Source organism: Panthera uncia, chromosome D2, assembly GCF_023721935.1.
Source record: "Panthera uncia isolate 11264 chromosome D2, Puncia_PCG_1.0, whole genome shotgun sequence".
Lineage (NCBI taxonomy): Eukaryota > Metazoa > Chordata > Mammalia > Carnivora > Felidae > Panthera > Panthera uncia.
In genome coordinates, this window is record NC_064818.1 from 20,713,273 (window position 1) to 20,735,972 (window position 22,700).

The 22,700-nt window shown below is 39.7% G+C and overlaps 1 protein-coding gene across 1 annotated transcript in view; it reads right to left on the bottom strand.

Moving 5' to 3' along the window:
- The window catches only part of ANK3 (ankyrin 3), a 335,763-nt gene that overhangs the window by 133,541 nt on the left and 179,522 nt on the right, over positions 1-22,700 (bottom strand). The window contains exons 13-18 of the mRNA XM_049646133.1: positions 21,975-22,073; positions 18,783-18,980; positions 16,653-16,751; positions 16,273-16,371; positions 10,490-10,687; positions 4,540-4,638 (exon numbers count right to left, since the gene is read on the bottom strand). Coding sequence (XP_049502090.1) covers positions 4,540-4,638; positions 10,490-10,687; positions 16,273-16,371; positions 16,653-16,751; positions 18,783-18,980; positions 21,975-22,073 — 792 coding nt within the window. The remainder of the gene's footprint in view (positions 1-4,539; positions 4,639-10,489; positions 10,688-16,272; positions 16,372-16,652; positions 16,752-18,782; positions 18,981-21,974; positions 22,074-22,700) is intronic.

A 22,700-nucleotide genomic window follows, 5' to 3' on the forward strand; every position in this document is an offset into this window, starting at 1 on the left:
AAGATATCTTCACAAAGAGCTTTTTTAAAACATCATTGATTCCAGGATTTGTTCTTTGATTTCCACCACATTGTTTCTCAGTGAGAGACACACACACAGAGAGAGAGAGAGAGAGAGAGAGAGCGCGCACAGGGGAGAGGGACCGAAGGAGAGAAAGAGAGAATCCTAAGCAGGTTCTACACTTAACACAGAGCCTGATGCAGAGCTTGATCCCATACCCTGGGATCATGACCTGAGCCGAAATCAAGAGTTGGACACTCAACTGACTGAGCCATCCAGGCACCCCAATACTTCTTTAAGTATTTCTTAAATTTCTCCCTTGTTCATCAATTTCCCATCTGCCCCTAAGCAGAGGTCTTCTTTATTCTCCATCTAGACCTTAGTAACAGCCTTCAAATGCCCCTCCTCCAAACTCCTTTGACCTACTTAGTTTTTGCACTATCTCTTAGGCTCTTTCTAACCCGATGTCTGATCTTACCACTCTTCTGTTTAAAACCTTCCGTGGCTTCCCAGTGCAAACAGGATAAAAAGCTGAACTTACTTTGCCTGGCACATTAAGGCCCTCTGAAATCTTTGAAAATATTTTTTTTATTATTTAAAACTTAATTTTATTATTTATTATTTTTGACAGAGAAATAGAGAGAGAGTGTGTGTGTATGTGAGAGAGGGAGAGAGAGAGAGCATGAACTGGGGAGGGGCAGAGAGAGAGACACAGAATCTGAAGCAGGTCAGGCTCTGCATTGTCAGCACAGAGCCTGACGCAGGGCTTAAACTCACAAACCACAAGATCATAACCTGAGCCAAAGTCACATGCTTAACCAACTGAGCCACCCAGGCCCTCTGAAATCTTAATCTTCTAGCAGTATCTTGGGACATGCCCCCATTTTTTTCTCATGTTTCTGTGATACTGAACCAGTTATAGCTCCCTCCTACATTCCCAACCTTTGTGAAATAATTCAGTTAATTCCAATAGTTCTAAAATTACTAATTTATATATGGGGTCAAATTCAGGCTTTGTACCAATTACCTATGTGACCTTGTATAAGTAATTACTTGTCTGTACCTCAGTTTCCTCTGAGGGACAGGGATACTAATTTCACCCACCTCCTAGGGTACTTGTATGGATTAAACTAATTAATAAAGGAAAGAAATTAATACCTGACACAGAGAAGGTGAGTAATATATTTTATTATATTATTATATATAATTATACATTGTTATATTATATTATTACTATATTATTTTATTATTATTTTTATTATCATATGTCTTCTTTTCTAGACTATAAAGAGATCAAGGAATATATCACCCTGTTGAGAACTTGGCAAGTAGTAAGAGCTCAAAAAAATGAATGTGAAATGAGCATCAAATAAATTTTTTTCATTATTTTACACACATTTAAAGAAATATAATTTAACTATTAATTTGCTAATTAGTACCCCTGAGAATCAGTGCATTTGGATGGTCTAAATAAAATGCTTCAGGAGATTATTCTTTTAAAAAGTGGAAGGAATAGCTTTATTTCATCTGAACAGCACTAAATATTAAACCCTGTGGCCAGCAGCACAATTTAGTCTGAACTGATTTGGTGAACCTCAAATACAGAGCTGGACGTGGAGAAGGTCAGCAAGCCCAGTGGGAAGGCTGCAAAAGCTGTTACCAGGATTTTCAGATATTTTTCCCACAAGAGAGAAGTGCTCTCCATGTTTTCATATTTATCATTTTTTAAATTTAAGCCAGTGAATCTGACGGTACTATACTTTCCAACTGTAGGCTACTTAGAGACATCATATTCACCAATAAGAATTTGGACATTCATAGAATAAACTTATTCACAAGATCAGAAGGCAAATCCCAACAACCTATCTCTCTGCACTTCTGCTCTATTCAGCTATAGGATGATCACAGCCTCAGGGCTTTCTTGGTGCTATGATCTTTGCTGAGAAGAAAAAGAAAGGGAAAAGAATTTGTAGGAGGCAGAGAGGTGCTTTTCAAATTTTTTTTTTAACGTTTATTTATTTTTGAGACAGAGAGAGACAGAGCATGAACGGGGGAGGGCCAGAGAGAGAGGGAGACACAGAATCTGAAACAGGCTCCAGGCTCTGAGCTGTCAGCACAGAGCCCGACGCGGGGCTTGAACTCACAGACCATGAGATCATGACCTGAGCCAAAGTCGGACGCTTAACCGACTGAGCCACCCAGGCGCCACGAGAGGTGCTTTTCAAAGTGCATCACTTGTAAAGGGCAGGAAAGGGAACATGCTTCATAAATATTATACCAAGTACAAAAATGATCATGACCTAAGGTGGGCTGGGTTAGGAGGAAACCCTGGTAGAGGCCTACGAACCTTAAGCCCAGGGGCCACGTGTGCAAGAAGACTCTTGGCACCATGTCCTGCCTCCCCACCTGCCCCGGAGAATCATTGCCACACTTCCTGACTGAATTATAGTATATGCTTTGGATGTGCAGGGGCAAAAACATATGGAGAAACTTAACCCTGCCTGTGCTTCCTGGAATCTTTACTCTGTAAAGAGAGAGGTAACCAAAAAACGTGTTTAAGTCTGTGTTTGTGTGTGTAAATAAAACAACACAAGATGAATATATTTACCATAAGTAAAATAAAGATGGTAAGCTAAACTCAGCTGATTCTTTTTTTAGAATTAAAAATGCTTTTATTTTTCGAATGGAGAGTAGCAAGAAACCATCCAGCTGCTGCCAGTGCCTTTAATGGTTTCTCTGTTAAATACTTAGCTACCTAGGAAAGCACTCAAGACTGAGGATCATGAGAATTTTTAGAAAGGAAGGGAAATAGAGTGAAGGGATTGCTGAGCAAGCTGGCTACCAAGTGAGGTCATGGAGACCTCAAGGCCACAGACATTCCAGAAAGGGAGGTAGAGGGGAGTTTGCCTACCTCCCAGTTCCACCTCAGGCTGTCCTGACCAGGGACAATGATACTTGCTTTACTGCTTTAACACAAACTTTAAAGCACAGACAGGATCTTGCCTGGTCAGATCTCTTTCAGGCAGCTTCTTTTTAATAGAACACAGTATGGGTGGAGCAGCCACTGCCACAGACAGCCGAACAATGTCCAAAGGGTGTAGTCTACTCAGGGCTGTTCCCTCTGTGCTTGTCTGGCAAATCCAGTCTGATTTTGATGTCTGAATGCCACTTTATTTTTTATGTTTTTAATTTGATAGAGAGGGTGAGGAAGAGAGGCAGAGGAAGAGAGAGAGAGAGAGAGAGAGAGAGAGAGAGAGGAGAGAATCTTAAGCAGGCTCCGTGCTTAGTGCAGAGACCAATGGGGGGCTTGATCCCATGACCCTGGGATCATGACTTGAGCTGAAATCAAGAATCAGGCAGTCAACCAACTGAGCCACCCAGGTGCCCCTGAATATCTTTTGACTTGGCTAATTCCTGGTGATACTTCTATATTTGTTAGTATCTTCAGTATTTATATACACACCTCAGAATCTATACATATTATATACAAAATGTTTGTATTCACAATTTTTCATTTTGAGAGAGAGAGAGAGACAGACAGACAGACAGCATGTGTGCAAGAGCGGAGAAAGGGGCAGAGAGAGAGGGAGAGAGAATACCAAGCAGGCTCCATGTATAGCACAGAGCCCAGTGCAAGGCTTGATACAACTTTATTTATTTATTTTTTTAATGTTTTTAATTTGAGAGAGAGGGTGAGGAAGAGAGGCAGAGGAAAAGAAAGAGAGAGAGAGAGAGAGAGAGAGAGAGAATCAAGAATCAGATGCTCAACCAACTGAGCCACCCAGGTGCCCTTGTATTCACAATATTTAATAAGCATTTATTTTTGTGTCAAAAATATGATATATGGAAAGAAACAAGAGTTATATTTTAGAGTAGATAAAACAAGTTTGCCATGAAGAGGTAGCAAAATTAAGTGCAAAATAAATGCTCAGAGAAATGGGGTTAATATGAAGTCCTATGTCTGATGACACAAAACATCCATTTTTCTTATCTGAGTTTGAAATTGTGTAATTATAAGATATTAATCAGTATTGTTTTCTTTCTGAAGAGAGCTATTTGAGAGAAAGAGAGAGAGAGGGAGAGAGGGAGATGCTAGTGACCACACATACCATAAAGATTTTAGCAAGTGAGGAATAACTGAATAAAACTTATTTTATCCTTTTTTTAATAGACTGTGTCTAAACAAAGTTAATGGTCACAAATTACTGATAAATTTTTCTGGATGCATTTTAAAGTCAGTCACAAAAGCTAAAAAAGGTCCAAGATTTTACACTCTGTCCTTGGAGGACCGATTTGTTATCACAAGGATAAATACTGTTAACATGGGTGGATATCTATAGGCAGCTGGGATAAAGTGCCCAAGCCATTAAAGACATAAAGCATCTGGGACACTATAACCAGAGGCTTTGGTGTCCTTTGCACAGATTTATGTTTGACATGCTATGTATAAAAGATATGATGGAAAATTTGTTCTCCCCCCATCAAATCGTACTTGTTTCCATATAGGAGTCACCAAACGACACATTCTTTTTTGTATACCTTTGTCTGGGCATCCACATTTGCCCCTTGGTTTACGAGGACTTCAGCCACATTCACTCTGTCTTCTTGAGCAGCCAAATGGAGTGGGGTCAGGCCATTCTGCAAAAGATTCAAAGTACAGTCATTTTAGAGAAGGTAATATAGCACACATGGCATGTATGAGAACAATTTATGAATTGTAGGAGACTAAGCCTTGAATTCTTAAATTAAAAAAAAAAATTTCTTTTAAATGTTTGAGAGGAAGAGCATGAGTGGAGGAGGGGCAGAGAGAGAGAGGGAGGCAGAGGATTCAAGCAGGCTCTGAGCTGTCAGCATAGAGCCCAATGTGGGGCTTGAACTCACGAACTGTGAGATCATGACTTGAACCGAAGTCGGATGCTCAACAGACTGAGCCACCCAGGTGCCCAAGCCTAGAATTCTTATGTTAAAAAAAATCTACAAAATATGTTTATATATTAGCACCGTGGCAACACTGTTATCTGCAGGCTTCATGAAAATTTCAAACATTCTCAGAAGTGGAGGGAATGGAGTGAACCTTGTGGACTCACCACAGACTCTATGGTTTATCAAGGTTTTCCTACATTTACTTCATCCAGCCCTACTTCTTCATTCTTTTCTTTGTGGACGTATTTTAAGGCAAATCCCAGACATTATACCATTTTCCTACTACATACTCCAGTGTTCACTTGTCAAAACTAGAGGCTTTAAAAAAAAGATATAAAATGATATAATGTCTGGGATTTGCCTTAAAATACGTCCACAAAGAAAAATATTTTTAAATGAATTAACAAAAATATTTTGTTGTTGTTAATTTTAAATGAGTAAACAAAAGCAGAATCAGGTCTGTTAAAACAGAAAACAAACTGATGGTTGCCACAGGGAAGGGGGAGTGAGAGATTGTGCAAAATGGGTGAAGGGGAGTGGGAGACACAGGCTTCCAGTTATGAAATGAATAAGTCATGGGAATAAAAGGCACAGCATATGTAATACAGTGAATAATATTATAATAGTGTTGTGACAGGACAGAGATGGTAGCTAAACTTGTAGTGAGCACAGCATGATGTATAAACTTGTCAAATCACTAAGTTGCACATCTGAAACTAATTTGAGATTGTATGTCAACTATACTCAAAAATAAGTAAATAAATATTTACCAAAAAGACACCTAGAGAATTTTTTTGCAAAATTATGCAGGAATTTCAACACATGACCATTGGCACTAGCTTTAGCAGAATTAAAAGAAAAGTTAGTTATAAAATTAAGTATTGACATATGATGATAATATTTTCTTCACCAAATATTAATACCCACAGCTGATAAATATGTTCTGTATGTTGTTTCTGGGTAGGAAAGATGGCCTCGAAATGCAAAATGAATGCTGTACCATGAGAATTTCCAGGTCATTTGAATGGTGTATGTGTTTAATGAGACTGAACATTTGAAACTGAGTCTACAACAGAACGTGCAGGCTACCTGGTTGTTCTAATGGCCAAGAAAAAATCACCAAGACTGTACACAAGTTTAAAAATCCTCTGTAGTTGTAAAGTGTCTTTTCATGAATTATATTTAGGAAAGAGTAACTTGGTGTGAGTGCTTGCAGATTGTTTTCTTTCCCCCAGTACGAGCATGGAGGTTAGTATCTGAGTCCTGGAGGCCTTCCTTCTCTTCCTCTAGCATCTGTGCAACAGGAGCCTCGGCCATGGCATTTGTCAGAGGAGAGGAGTGAATCAGGGACAACACCAGGGAGGGCACAGAGCCCTCTAGATGCCGTACATGACTTATTTAGGGGTTGCTGTCCCATCAAACAGATTATAGGATTCAGGAAGACTCACTTGCTCTCGGCTTTTTAACTATTTACAGAATTTGGGAGGAAGCCCACTCAAACTGAAAAGAGAGGAAATAAGAAAAGGAGGACCAATGCACTCAGTTGAAGTCCAAGAAAAATAAGCTGGGGCCAAGACTGGCACCACCCAACACTGACATAATCTTATAACAATGTTCCATGTTCTACTTTATTTATTTATTTATTTATTTATTTATTTATTTATTATTTTTAATTCCAGTTAGTACACATACAGTGCTCTATGAGTTTCATGTATACAATATAGTGATTTAACACTTCCATACATCAGCCAGTGCTCATCACAAGTGCTCTCCTTAATCCCTGTTTCACCCATCCCCCCACCCCCTCCATGTTCTACTTTAGAGGAAACAAATATTTTCAGCCATAGTATTTTGTAGAGGTTACCTATTCTAAGTTTGAGACTTTTCAACACTTTTGAAGATACTTTACTGAGTGTTTCTCAGCAAAGTTTGGGAAAGGTATTGCGGCATGTGCCTTACTTTCTCATGTTCCCCCATGTTCATGCTGCCTCATGGGTTACCCACTCTACCTGTACCATGGAGTCACTCACAGCCTTCCTGGACTTCACTGTCTGTCCTTGTCTCACAAAGGGCCTCATTGTTACATTTATGTGCACACCTTCTATGTGCTCACCTCTATTAAGAGCATCATAATCCTGCATTTAAATTCTGTTTCCTTGGGGTGCCTGGGTGGCTCAGTCGGTTAAGCGTCCAACTTCAGCTCAGGTCACGATCTCACGGTCCATGAGTTCAAGCCCCACGTCGGGCTCTGGGCTGATGGCTCAGAGCCTGGAGCCTGCTTCCGATTCTGTGCCTCCCTCTCTCTCTGCCCCTCCCCCATTCATTCTCTGTCTCTCTCTGTCTCAAAAATAAATAAACGTTAAAAAAAAAATTAAAAAAAATAAATAAATTCTGTTTCCTTGTCTGTCTTCCTCAAACCACTGTGACCTTGTTGAGGCAAATACTGTATCCTTAATCTTTTTATAACCAGTGTCTAGCGTCTAGCACTGAATCATCCACTAGATGATTAAATCAGAAGATAAAAGCAAACATCTTTAGATAAAATATGCTAAAAAGAAACTTATTTTTATGTTCATGATTTTCATTAAAAAGATTTTATTTTGTTATTTTTTTTAAAGTTTATTTATTTAATTTTGAGAGACAGGGAGAGCACGCACAAGCGGGGGAGGGCCAGAGAGAACAAGGGAGACACAGGATCCAAAGCAGGCTCCAAGCTCTGAGCTGTCAGCACAGAGCCTGATGCAGGGCTCGAACCCATGAACCGTGAGATCCAAGTCGGACGCCTAATCGACTGAGCCACCCAGATACCCCGTCATTAAAAAGATTTTTAAAAAATAATGTGGTGGTTACAACAGTCCCATTTGAATTCAGAGGTTACCTGTTAATCTTTTATAAGGTTTCAGCCATTGCTTATTTTAAAAAGTGGCGGTTATTTGGAACAAGAGAACACCACTAACTCAGAATATAAACAGCCCTGCTTAACATTCTATTAGTGGTACAAAGGAATAGAGCTACTTGTGGCCTACAAAATCCATGTGGGAAAGCAGGAACATCAAAAGCGAAACTGAAATCAAACACTAGCTAACTTCACTAGTAGCTAGTCATGGTCTCTTTTCCTTGGAGCTACTGGGAACCACTGATTACTAGTCAGAAAAGAAATAAGTGAAAGCAATAAACTCTTTAGTTCAATATCAATTTTCACAAAAGCTAAATCTTTCTTTTTAATATCTATTTTTTAACAAGGAAATAAAATCTAGTGTTAAGTGGGGAGGTAGGATAGGGAGGGAGAGACAATAAATGATGTTTAAAATTGGCAGTTTAGGAAAAACTGACAGAAAATGGTCAGAGTTTCCTTATTGAATAACACGTTCTGCTCATTTCCTGTTTTCACATCAGGGCTTACTTCACACTTTATGTGGAACATGGCAACTGAGAAAGGAAGCAAAAATTTACAAATGCCTTCATATTAGATCATTCCTTGGTAGTGTGAAGTTCTTGAAAGTTCCTTAACTTTAATGTGCTCATGGGAAGCCAGCTGATCTGCTTTTCAAAATTTCTCTGGAAGTATCTCTGCTCATGTAGGGTTTTTTCCCTGGAGGATGGCTGACAATTTTGGTCCTCAGAATTTCCTTGCTAATTTCCAGTCTATCAAAGCAAACACTGGGAAATTCTGAAGTATTTTCAGCCTAAAAAATGTCTGTGATTTTAAGGCGAATGCAAGGCTGGATATGTATTGCAACTAGTTGACTGGAGGATTTTATTTGTTTGTTTATTTGTTTGACTGGAGGATTTTAAAGAAAGAGAAGTCACAGTATACTTTGGTATCAAATCTCCTGAAAACATTCACCTATTAACCAGTTGTTAAGGTCTATATTGCCTTTGACAGAATTAGTGAGATACAGTATTCTGGGCCCTTCAAATAGACTCTAATGGATGCCAGAATGTACTTCAATTTGGGAAGACCAGGTCTTCTACCTTGTCTTTAAGACAAGTTGAATTTTGTAGCAAATTATTGTAAGCTTGGTCTCTATCTGAACGCTTGAAATTCAAAAACCATCCTGTTTATAATGGCTGTTTGAAATTGGTCTGTGATTCCCATTAATACAGAGACATGCACAGATAAAAGGAATGTTTAAAATAAAAGATAAGAGAAAATCAAATTGTTACACCAGAAAAATATGAAAAATATTTTGTTCTATAATAATCACAAAATATTTTCAAGATATTAAAACTGAAATAAAAAAGATTTCCCTGTTCTCTTATGTATGTGTTTTGGTCTATAGAATTTGTTAAATTACAACCTCGGGAATTCAGGTTAGTGCAGAATAACATTTTCCCTAAATTATAAGAAGTCCACAATTAAGACAACTCTTATTTTCGTCCTTAAGGAGAAGGTGCTGAATGTTACCTCAGTTAATCTTTATGACATTTCTGTGAAGTAAATATTGTTGTCTTCATTTACTAGAGGGCAAAATTGAGGCTCATCAGGTCATATAGCTTGTTCAATCAAGTCACACATCAAGGAAGAGTCAGGCTTAGGATTCACACCCAGAGGATTCAAAACCTCCATGATTCCAAAATACAGTCCACGTATATGAAAAACAAATAAAATTACTTGTCATTTGTCCCCATAAAACTATTGCCGTCTTGAAACTCCACTCCAAAATCTGAGCTATGGCCATGCCATCACCAACTGGTAGAGAAAAAGCCAGGGAGTTTGGATTGTCAAGAACTTGGGAGCACTGTAGCAGGCTTTTGTGTTATATGAAGGGAAGACTTAGAAACATCTGTTCGGTGCTTTGAGCAGACCTCAGACTCAAGGTATTAATAAATAGTTTAGCAAACCCAAATTCTCTGATACATGCAATGAGAGGTCTAACTTCATTAACATGTCTCTGGCCAATTGTGGGCTAGACTTTGCTTCATAAAATTCTTCACTAATAATGGGGCTGCCAAATATGAGGACGGGAATTTGAAAAAACTAGGGAACAGAGACTTCACACGTTCCTTGAAACTGCCAATTTACATAGAAAGACTAACAACCTTTCCAACCTATTGAATAAAATAGCTACTCTAAACTTCTGTTATTAAAATGGACTCCATGAAGGCAGCACTCTTTCTAATATTTATTTTTTTAAGTAGGACTTAAAACTGGGAGAGGCAATGAGTAGGTACCCCCAAAACATTTGCAGACAAAATCAACAGGCTACAATTTACAACTTACTATTTTGCTAAGTTCTGGCAAGGTAATGTGGTACTTTGAATTAGCGTTATAGCAAAACTTCATATTATTAAGAAAAACTTTGTGGACTTCATTTTTATGACTATATGTTATTCAATTGTATGACTTGACAAGTATTGATTTACCATTCTCTTACTGTTTAAACATTTTTTCTCAAAGTCTTTACTATAATAAACAATATTTTGGTAAACATCTTTGTGCAACGTTACACTTCATATATTCTATTTGACCTGGATTCTTCATGCTTCTTAGTGCATGCTTCTTAGTGACCTCTCTGAGAGGTAAGGTTTCGTTATACGCTTTGCAGAGAAAAAGAAAGGTTACCTTATTGCTCAGGTTCACATTAGCATTTCTGCTGAGGAGCAGGGACACCATGTCCACATGTCCTTCTTGAGCTGCAAGATGGACAGAAGCAATTCCTTGCCGGGTAACTGCATTTGCATCAGCACCATATTCCAGCAGAGTTGTCGCTATGTCCATCTGGTTCTTTTTGGCAGCGATGTGCAGTGGCGTATAACCATTCTGTCAACACGAATCACTTGGTCACATGCCCAGTAACAAGATAAAAATGTGTGCAGTGCACTTTCAAATAGTATGCTTCCCTTTCTAGTGATTTTCTTCGACGGTTTAAAAATTCATAATCACAGAAGCAAACTGATAAATCAAGCTGTGCCATTAATGTACTGCCCTAATGTCTCCCGCATCCCTAAATTGGGAAAACATACTACAGACAGTTTAATGCAGAGTACCACCAGTTTTGCAAAAGGAATATAGTGTCCTCTCTTGCAGGCAGTTAATGTTAGTAGGTGCTCAATAATTACTTGCTTTATTTAAATTGCCAATGCAAGGAAACGCAACTAGGAAACAACAAACAATGTGGTACCATGGACATGTTCAGAGCCATTATTCCACTTTTCATTCAATAGTAGCTATTCAGAGCCATTACTCTACCTTTAAAATATCTTTAATAGTCACTTGTTGCTAACAAGTTGAAAAATTTAGTGTTCATGGTAGTCAAGATGCTATAATCTACCCTCACAGCCCCTTTGATTGCCTCTTCTATGAAACTCTAGTTTTTACATTATGCTTCAGCTGAACTGGTTTCCCACATAAGATACAGCTCATGTTTCTATTTTGCCTCATTCTATCAAGGATGTTCTTCTCCACCATGTCTTTGGGGTCAGCATCTATCAGCTGAAGATTCAGCTCAAGGGTTATACTCTCATGAAGGGTTTCATTTCCTCCTTCCCCACCTACACCCACCCCCAACCTAACTGACTCCAATCAAAGTCCTGGAGATAGTGGCACTCTTTCCTTTGCATACCTGTTTCCTTCTACTAAAATACAAATTTGTTGAGGGCAGGTATTGTGTCGTATTTGTCTTTGTATCTCTACTAGTGCCTCACAGTGACTGGTGAATCCTCAGAATTTGAGTCAAACTTACTACCACTTTCAGGACATTCTGGGATCCTTGTCTTGACTGACCTCTGATGACCAGAGGTTCAAGCAACTTAAATTCCTCTGGCAAACTGGCAATTAACTGTGCCTCAGGGTTGTTCATAGTCTTCTGCCCTGAGAAAGAAAGGTCCCCTGCACTAGGGGACCTTGTCCAGCCTTATTGTCATTTAAGAGAAATGCAAGATTATATTTTCACTTGGGCATGAATCCAACTATATAAGATATGCCAATGAAAAATGAGAATGATTTTTTATAGAAAAGAAGATTTAGAGGGAAAAAAATGGAATTCATGGATTCACATTTGGCAAAATGATCCAAATCTAGACAACTATCAGTCACAATCTTTCCAGGCCATATGGATGGGTAGGAAACAACACAGAGGACAGTGGGGGCTGCTGCACCACTGATCCGGCCAGCCTACTGCAATTACCCTCATATTTTAAGTCATTAGCATGTCCTAGTAGGATAATGGTTCTCACTTGAGAAACACCCTTTCTGTAATCAATTGTAGAGGATTTAAGCAAGTGGAAATGCTGCTTCCAGACTCTTCTGAAACCAGCCTCTGCCAAACGGGATGGGCCAGGGTAGAAGATTTTATATCCCTATTTTTAGTTTTGACCTTTTGCCATCTGGAAACCCTAGCTGACCTGGGAAACATTTGTCCCTCTGTACAGACACACCCTAAAGAGATTGCCTTCAGAGCCAAATGTAGAGCTTTGGACTGAGCCCAACTTTACAGCGAATGACAGGAGGGGGTGGTCTGTTTCGTTACCATCCCCACCCCTGCATAAAAGCCAAAATTCACAAAATCAGTGCTAAAATAGGTCATCTGATTAGTCAATATGTCTAGCACTGGCTAATCAGAGGGGTAACAGCAACATAGCCTGAGTTTAGCTTCTTGTCATGCATCTTATTTCTTTTTGCTTTTGCTACGGACATAACCTTCGCGTTAGTTACTTGTCAACCACCGAAGGCAGGTCAATGTCCTTTAACAGGTGACAATCCTCTGGATTATTTCTGATTCCACCCAAAAATCCTAGGTCCTAAAGAACACTAAAAAGAGAAACTCTGGCATCTCTGAAATGCATGCTGACTTTAGACAAGTTACTCATGATTACTGAGGGCTTTACTCTGAGCTCCTTACCTGAGCTACAAAGGAAAGAATAAAGCAAGGAAAAAACAATTCATGGCATTTATTTTAGAATGGAAGTTCATCTCAGAAAGACTTAAAAATATTTCAAATAATAAACAAAAAGGTTCATCTTGAGACCTATCAGAAGTTCTCTAATCTTTCTAAATGCTTCTTAATTTCTGGAAAGTAAAATGATTCTCACATATCACACTAAAGGGAAAGATGCATTTATCAGAAGAGAAATAAAATAGTGACAGATTTGGCTATAGAATAATCTTAAATATTTTTTCCTCTTGATGTGGAGAACAAAATGCTTGCAGTGTGTGCTTTTGTAGTTCAAGATGAAAACAAAAGGAAATGCAATTTTAAGTTAACAAAAGTAATAGATGTATATCATACTTTATATTTTTTCCCAAGAATCTCTACTGTTCCATACCAGTAGATATATTGTATATTTTATGGAAGAGAAATCTGATAATAAGTTAAGACTCACTATCTGTTTTCCACGATGAGTGTCCAGGTTATGCCTGATTTCATGCCAATACCCCTTCTAGCATAGAGTCTTTCCTCGGGAAATAGATCTGGTGAAAATGGATCACAGAAGCCCACCTACTTTTTTGGCACCTTCCCTCCTCCCCCATTACAAAATCACATCAGGTTCCTAGGACATGTATGAGTAAGAAAATATGTTGGCAATTCTATGAAACAGAAGAAAAGGCAAGAGAGCATCACCTACCCTAAGAACCCAGCATGTGAACTGAGAAAGAGTTCACACTGAAGTCAACTGCTGTTATAGCCATATGTTCAAATCGTGCCTTTTTGAGCCTTTGTCCCTCATTTTTCACCACGGCCAGAATTTGGAAATGCTAAACCTTCCTTTACTCCAGGGAGTATTTGCCTACTCTTTATCCCTTCTCCCTCCTTCTTTAATAAAAGAGCCTTGGCATTGTGTCCAGCTGAAAAACTACACTTCCTAGCTTCCCTTGCAGAAAGAAGTGGCCAATGACATGTAAGGAGAAATGGCTGGGTGGAGTTTCTGGGAATGCCCTATTGTCTTTCTTTCCTGCTTGAAAAGAGGAACTGGCAGCCTGGGCAAAAACAGTCTCTGAAAGGAAAGGAAGAAAAAAAAATCACAGGGAGCTTTTCTTAATGTTCTGGAAACACTGGACCAACATCAACAACTGCCTACGTCCAGACTGTTTATAAATGAGAAAAAATAGAGCCTCATCAGTTTAAACAACAGTAGCTAGGTTTCTTGCCTAGCAGATAAAGCCCATCCTTAACTGAAGGAACAGGCTTTGCTTGGGATCAAAGTCTAGAAAAAGTTCCTGACCAGGATCAGTGCCTCAGACAGTGGGGACGATCAGCCATGTAGCAGCGATGGTATTACTGAAGCTTTTATGGGGGCAATTGTGCTGTGGCAGCAAGAAGTAACGTCTCCTTAGGAAAGCCAGTGTTGGATTGGCTATAAAAGCTACTCCAAAGGCTCAGTGCTGTTAGAACTCTTTTCAACTCTTTGTTGTGAAGGATGTTTTACAGACATGGAAACATGAAGTCTTGTTTGACAAATATGAAGGTGGAAATCAACTGCAAATATACCTACTACGGACCTATTTAAGGGTTATTTATGGATTGAAAGAAGAAATGGATGGACGGAAGGGTGGCTTGCACTCATTTTGCTTCACAACTACTTTATGACTCTTGTCAATTCTAAACTGCTTGGTACTAGTTGTGTCAAAATCCTTACTCTCATGTGAGGAATGAACAATTTTCCTATTAATTATCTTACTCTTCTGTGAGGAATGAATAATTTGCTTATTAATTATTTTCCTACCAAGAACCTGGAGTTATTATAATATAATAAAAGTGGCCCAGGCCCAAAAGGATATTAAAATATACTAAAATGAAATAGACAATCATTAAGTTTCAATGTAATTTTTTTCATTTTTTAAGTTGTGGTAAATATACATTATGTAAAACCAAACCATTTTTAAATGTATAGTCAATGGCGTTAACCACATTTCACATTGTTCTGGAACCATTACCACCATCCATCTTCAAACTGAAACTCCATCCATTAAACACCAATTCCCCAGTCCTTCCTCCCTTTAGCCCCTGGCAACCAGCATTCTACTTTCTATCTCTCTATGACTGAACTCATACAATATTTGTCCTTTTGTGTGATTGGTTTATTTCACTTAGCATGGTGTCTTTGAGGCTGATTAATGTTGTAGCATGTGCCAGAATTTCCTTCCTACTTCCTCCATTGTATGTATACACCACATTTTAGTTATCTGTTCATTCTTCAATAAATACTGGGTTGCTTCCACCTTTTGGCTACTGTGAATAATGCTACTATTCTTTTTTTTTTAAAAGATAAAGCTTTATCAAATGTCAAGGCATGGTTTTATGATAGAAAAAATGTTTGTCAGAATCAGAAACTATGGAGGGAAAACCACATTTAGATGAAAAGCAAATTTAGAGGTTTGGTTCTGAACTATAGATTTCACTGGGTACATTCTGGAGAGGCTGGGGCAGGAGATAATTAAGACATATAGGAAAAGAGGTTTTGAGGAGAAATAGGTGTCAAAGATAACCTAGTCTTCAAAAAGAGAAGGTACCTGAAAACTTTCTCTCTTAAAGTCCACAAAGTGATCTAGAACAGCCCATTCATTGATTGACCTGTGTGTACAACAGATTCGATGTAAACACTAAGTTTAAAGCAGAGCACTGTAGCTGTCCCACAATGGCAGAGTAAAAAAAAAAGATGTATAAAGCTTAAAAATGCTAAAAGTTTTTCCAACCAATAGTATTTAGTGAAAGAACTAGACAGCATTAAGTTGTGGTTTGTATCTTTCCACTTTTCTCAGATCACAGTCACCTGTTCCACAAGAGAGAGCTTACTAAACTGACAGCACTCTATTAACCTATCTTCAAATACACTCTTCTTTATGATTTGCCTCTCAAATCAGAATATCGGGGAATCAGGAAGCCATATACTCTATGTATCTCTTTTCTGAAAAATGTAGGTTGTCTACTGGCCCCAAACACCCTAATAATAGGAATAAAGATTCCTCTTAAGAATCATAAAAACATATAAACAAAATTTCCCAACCTATGTTATTAAACAGAAATAAATAACTTGAAGGCAATGTTCTATGGCCAGGAAAATATCACACATATTTTATAACCTTGAAAAGTCAGACTTTCATACTCCCTCAGGCTGTGCTGATGTTTTTAATCTGGCTGAAGAATACTTCAACTTTATTTCCTCCACAGGCTCCAGGATGTCCCGGATTTTTAAGGAAAATCAATTGGCACGTGAATATTTATTGAGCATCTACCACATTAGGTGACCAAAGATCTGAAGGCACAGATTTCCTGAGGAGCTTATATTTCTGTGTCTTTTAAGTGATGTCTAAGGTGCAGGGTGCTACATGTGTAGCAAAGTGGATGCACATACAGAGACCAACAGACACTGCCCACAGGCCTCCTCGGGCTGTCCAATCACAGGTACCTTTGCAGCCGCGTGAGGTGAGGCTCCTTGGTCCAAAAGCAGGAGGGCCACTTTCTGATTATCGTAATGTGCAGCTACGTGCAGTGGAGTTAGCCCGCTCTGAAAACACGTGCAGAAACAACAACCAGTGTCAAAAGTGTCTTAACATCAGAGGCTTATATTTAGGAGATGGGATTAGTGTGGGTTCAACACAGAGTGTAAGTTACATTCCGCTTTCCACAATGCTTGGACCCCAGCGTTCACCTCCTGTTTCCAAAGTGATCTTCATCCTATGCGACTTAACTCGGGACTAGTCATAATTTAGGTGGCTGGTGGTGAAGTAGCAAGTGCTTGTTTTGCTACCATGGAAGGGGCCTGCTACAAGGTGGTCAGCCTCATACCTTCCCAGCAGCATCTGGAGATGCACTTTTCTGTAGCAGGAGATTGGCTACTTCCAGCTTCCCATATTTTGCGGCCACATGGAGGGGAGTAAATCCTTTCTGGAAACAGAAACATAAAAATAATGACCAAGAGAAATGAAACAAAGGTATCACTTTCTTGGAACCAATGAATTATTCTCACAATGAAGCACAGTTAAGTCTGTATTTAAAGACCAACACTGGAAGACAACAGCTAGAATCCCCTTATCAACAAGGATGAACAGTATTTAATCTTTCTCTCTCTGTTGACTGAGTCACAACATGCCACTAATTCTGGGACTAATCAGGCATCTGACCAGGATGAAGGTGGAGAGCTAGATCTGGGACTTATTCTAGAGCTATTTTGGGATTTCACATTTTGGGAAGAATATGTTACTGGGTCCCAATTTGGATTTGGAAGGCTTGGGAAAATCCAGGACAAGTCTGGACCTCCCATATTCCCACATGACTAGACTGGAGCCTTCTCTTCTCCTATTTCTGCATGTATACACATATCTTTATGCTCCAGGCCTCAGGGGTAGGAGTCAGAGAATCATGCATCTTAACCACAAAAGGTGAACTGAATAATAACACATGGTTCTATCCCAGTAAGTTTGCAAGAGCTGGGTACTGAGAGTTGAGTAGTTGCTCTCCCTTGCTACCTGCTCCTACAAGGACATGGGTATCCACCAGTCAGTCACTATGCACAGTTATGGAGGTCCCCAAGCATGAGTCAGCAACTGGAGGGTCATCAACACATTTGACCTCATGAGACTAAAGCCAACTAGAGCCAATGGGCAGCTGGCATGGTGGAAGGGCAAGTGTACTCAAAACCTCATCACTCATTACTCTGTTTTACATATTAAATGAAATCCAGGGACTTTTCAACTCAGCTCTACTTAAGAGCCTGAAGAGTCACAGGGGGCAAAAGTTGGAGGTAGTCATCATTTATTCGGATAGTTTTCCAAGTATTTCTAATTATTGTAATTATCTTATGCATTGATCACACTTCTCTGCATCCAAATAAGGGAGTGAAGCACTGATTTCTAGTTTTCTAAGACATGCCATAGGCCAATTCATCTTTCTATCACACTTGCTAGGTTTACGTAGTATCACCAAAAAGTGAGCTCTGAATTTGCAGTCTGTACCCACAAAGCAACTGAGTGGTAGATTATTGTTCTAAGGCATCAGAGTTGAGATTTTAAAAATTAAACCATTAATCATACAAGACAACAGCAACAAAAGAACACCAAACAAAAATAATCCAAGAAAAATTCACCTCCTGATTTGAAAGTGGTTTGTATACTTGGCCTTAGCAGGAGAGATCTATGGCTGTGTTTTTAAGTCACCATTTAAATCTATCAAATAATGTGCAAGAAACATTGTAATCTAGATATCATTGATGGTTCTTTGGAAGATAATGCACTGAGAAACATAAGACAAACAAACATACCCCAAACTACCCTGCCTCACTCCATGGCTTTGTTTAAATTTGTTTAAAAAAATGTTTTTTAATGTTTATTTATTTTTGACACAGAGAGAGAGAGACACACACAGCATGACCTGGGAAGGGGCAGAGAGACGGGAGATACAGAATCCGAAGCAGGCTCCAGACTCTGAGCTGCCAGCACAGAGCCCAACGCGGGGCTCAAACCCACAGACTGTGAGATCATGACCTGAGCCAAAGTCGGACGCTCAACCGACTGAGCCACCCAGGTATCCCTTATTTTTTTAATGTTTATTTATTTTTGAGAGAGAGAGAGAGAGAGAGAGAGAGAGAGAGAGAGAGAGAGGCACAGAATGTGAGCAGGGGAGGAGCAAAGAGAGGGAGACAGAATCAGAAGCAGGCTCCAGGCCCCGAGCTGTCAGCACAGAGCCTTATGTGGGGCTCGAACCCATGGACCACGAGATCATGAACTGAGCTGAAGGTGGACGCTCAACCGACTGAGCCACAAGGCGCCCCTCCATGGTTTTGCTGACCATGTTAAGGGCTATCCTGGGATCCCAAGGATAGATGCTGTTGTACCACTCGTGTACCTATTACCATGCTGGGAATTGTAAGGAGGATGGATCTGGGGGGACACAACAGGATTCCAAGACTCACTTTCATACCTTTGTTGTTATAGATAAAGATGCGCCATGATCCAAAAGGAATGCAGCTACGTCCTCATGCCCCTCGCGGGCCGAAAGGTGGAGTGGGGTATACCCAGAAGTTGTGGCTGCATTTGGAGATGCTCCTTGCTGCAACAGCTGTTGTACTATATCTGCCTTCCCCAATCGGGCAGAAATGTGGAGTGGGGTCTGGTCATCCTAGATGGCAAGGTTGAAATACAAGGCTGATTAGCTGAGAACACAATGGTGATGTTGTGAAACATTCAGCAAACTTTGCTTGGTATCAGAGGCTACCGTAGAGTCTTTGCTTCATTGCTAAAAAAATCCCATTTATCTTTTTCTTTAACATTTAGTAAGGGGAAGATGGTGGATCTAAACACCTTAAATACCCTTTGAGTAACCTATTAGTATGAAAAGTGTGAAAGGCAGTTCTATCTATAAATTATCCTCACTACCACCTGCCATATTTTATTAAAATTTTATCCCCTAATGATTCCTTTTTTGGGGAGGTAAGGGAATTTATCCTACTAAAACTGGGAAAGGTATTATACCTCACCAGTTATTGTGCCCTCATATGGAATGAATTATTTTTTTTTTAAATTTTTTTTTTTAACGTTTATTTATCTTTGGGACAGAGAGACAGAGCATGAACGGGGGAGGGGCAGAGAGAGAGGGAGACACAGAATCAGAAGCAGGCTCCAGGCTCTGAGCCATTAGCCCAGAGCCCGACGCGGGGCTCGAACTCACGGGCCGTGAGATCGTGACCTGAGCTGAAGTCGGACGCTCAACCGACTGAGCCACCCAGGCGCCCCTGGAATGAATTATTTTATTGGCGCCACCTTGTCATAGTCCAAAGCACAGAGGCCGGGTATAGGGTTGTCCAGGTATAACTGCACAACTTGGCTAGTAAAGACTCCTAGCCAAGAAGGCTGAAAGGCAGCCAACCCTCTGCTTGTCAAGGTGTGCATCCTGGCATGAGCTGTATCTGCCTAGGAAAGGCCCCTTATTACAATTCACTCCCAGGCATGAGGCACTATATCTTGCACCTTGAGGATCTTATCCCCAAATGGGAGAGGCATCTTTTCCTAGTTTGCCCAAAGATGCCTTGTGGTGGTCATCCAAAGAGAAATCCTCTATTCGAGTGTGAAAAAATTCAGGTAAGTACTTTAAATAGGGAAGCTAGAGAGAAGAGGTTGGAGCACAGGAGACTGCTCTGAAAAGCTAAGGAGGATGAGAGTCAAGGTCAAAGCAAGAGGGTCTATGTAAGAAGTATAAGAGGAATTGGTGGAGCCATAGGAAGAAGAATACTGAAAACAGAAAAAAGATAATTGTCACAGAAAAATTTCCTGTAATTCTGCTACTGCCACGAGCACCACTAAACATGGGCTGAGCACCTACATGTCCCAAGCTCTGTTCTAAGTACTCCACCTACATGAATTCATTAATCATCACGACAATCTTACCACTTGTAACTGTTAGTATTTCCATTTTCTATATGAAGAAACTAGAAAAATAAATGTGCCACAGAGATAGATATTCATTAACTCGCTCAAACACTATATAGCTAGTAAATGGAGGACCAAGGTTCAAACCCAGGCATTCTGGCTGAGAAAGAAAGGTTCTTAATCACAATACATACTGCCTCCTTAATGAAACAGTAACTATAAATTCTATGCTCAATTTCAGCTGTGAGTGAAACCTTTTCCTAGATACAATGCTTGATATGTCACTAACAACACTCAGAAAATGTGAGGTTTCTTGTAATCCATGGTAGAGTACAGCTTTTCTTATTTATTCTACTTTACTGATTAAGCAGACTGAACCACTGTCTCTAGATCAGGGGTATGAAAACTACAATCCAGGGGCCAAATCCAGTTGCCACCTGTGTTTGTAAACCAAGTTTTATTGGAACATGGACACGTCCATTTGCTTATGTAGGATTGCCTATCACTGCTTCTGTTCCAGAATGTCAGAGTCGAGCAGCTATGACAGAGATGGTGCATCTGTTAAAGCCTACAATATATACTAACAGGCTCTTTACAGAAAAAGTTTGCTGACCTCTGTCTCCAGATCCTCTGTAAAATCCACCAACTGGCACCACAGTACATTGGACACCCAAAGCTTGTGTCTGCTGCTGTTATAACCTTTAGGCTCATCTGCAGATCTTATGCTTACAATGATTTAGTTGTGTTTGTTCCCACACTACTATTTTGTACTAGTTACATTGCTACTTTGTGCTATATTTGCACTAATTACTTTAATTAAACAATCGCACAATATGTTAGCAGGTAAAATATGAATCTGAAAGGGAAAGATTAATTTTCCCCTAAGAAGACTAGTTTAAAAGCTTTGGAAAGCTTTGACAGAAGTTGATAAAAAACAACTGTGGTCAAATTAGATATGGGTGAGACAACTAAATATTTTGGGGGGATGTTATAAAAGTCTAGACATATTTTGTATACAAATTGCTTCATATATGTCTCAGTTTTCTCACTACTTAACCTGAAACTAGAAACTGCAGACCATTTATATACTGAAGGTTAAATTAAATGATTAAGGCATTTACATATTTATTTACAATCCATGACCTGAACTGCCATTTTGATAACCAGACCAACTACCTATCTCAATAGTGAAAGAAAAGTGGGTTTCTTCTGGGAGCTAAACCAGGAAAACGAAGCATTCAGTCTCAACCCAGACATTCTTCTATGCAAAGGCAAATCCCTAAAGCCACTCCAATTTGAGTCTGAGGGTTTATAACATCTCAAGTTGTGAAGAAAAGGTAAAACCTTCCTTTTTCCTTTTATGGCTGTGACAGGTGACATATAAGTCAACCAAAAGAGTTCAATTATGCTTCCAAATTATGCCTGTTCTAGAAGCTTTGCACATGAGCCCTTCTCTATGGAGTGTGAAGAATTCTGGATCAAGTCTAGGTTTGATTCCAAAATCTGTTAGAGGCTAGCAATGTGCCAAGAATGCAAAGTTCTTGTTCTATTTAATTTTGTAAAATAATTGAATGGACAAATGTGTAGGGAAGGATTTTTTTTTTTTACAATATCACTTGGATAGATACTTTTGTCATGACTCTATAAGAGTATCCCTGAAAGAGAGCATGCAGGTGTTTAAAGGTTTTAATAAAATCAAGGGTAATTTTTATCCTCAAGAGCAAAGGCTTTCCTGTGTCACACATACCTTGGCTTTAGCTTCTACCTGAGCGCCGTCTTGCACCAGATACCTCACGACTTCAGCTTGGCCAGATCGAGCTGCCATGTGCAGTGCTGTTTCTCCTCTCTGGGGAACATGAGCCAAAGGTAATTAATGGAAGCTCTGAAGAAGGGTGGCATATTTTATTTGCATAATGCTTATGATGTAGGGTGTTTTTCTTTTTTAAGTAAAAAATAGTCCCAAGCACTTCCTTATTGAAAATGAGGAAAGATCGGAAATGAAATACACAAGAATTTCACAGCAACCTGACTCCTGATGGAAGGGATTGGAGTAACCCTTGGGGAGCCTGGTCTCCAGCAGTGTCAGAAGTGCTGCTCAGTGTGGCCTCCTCCCAGCTTGAAAGGTGAATACTCCCAGGAGCCAAGCAAGAGGGGAGATGAGTGAGTGGGGCAGGAGGGGAGTGCTCAACTAGACAGCCCGACGCCTTGCCCAAGGGAGGCTGCTGCTCCTTGGCATCTGCAGACCACTTCAGTAGTTGTGCCAGATGCCAGCCATATCATGCCACACCTTCCTATTTTTCAAAAGCTGGCAGTTTGGCTGTTTGTATATACTTCTTAAACCTTGACCACAAAATCAGAATTGCAAACAGAACAAAACAGAAATCCTATGTTGCCAGGGCAATATAGACACACCTGAGGGCCAGACTTTGCTGTTGGCTGTTGGTTTGCATTCTGTGATTTAGCTCAGCAGACC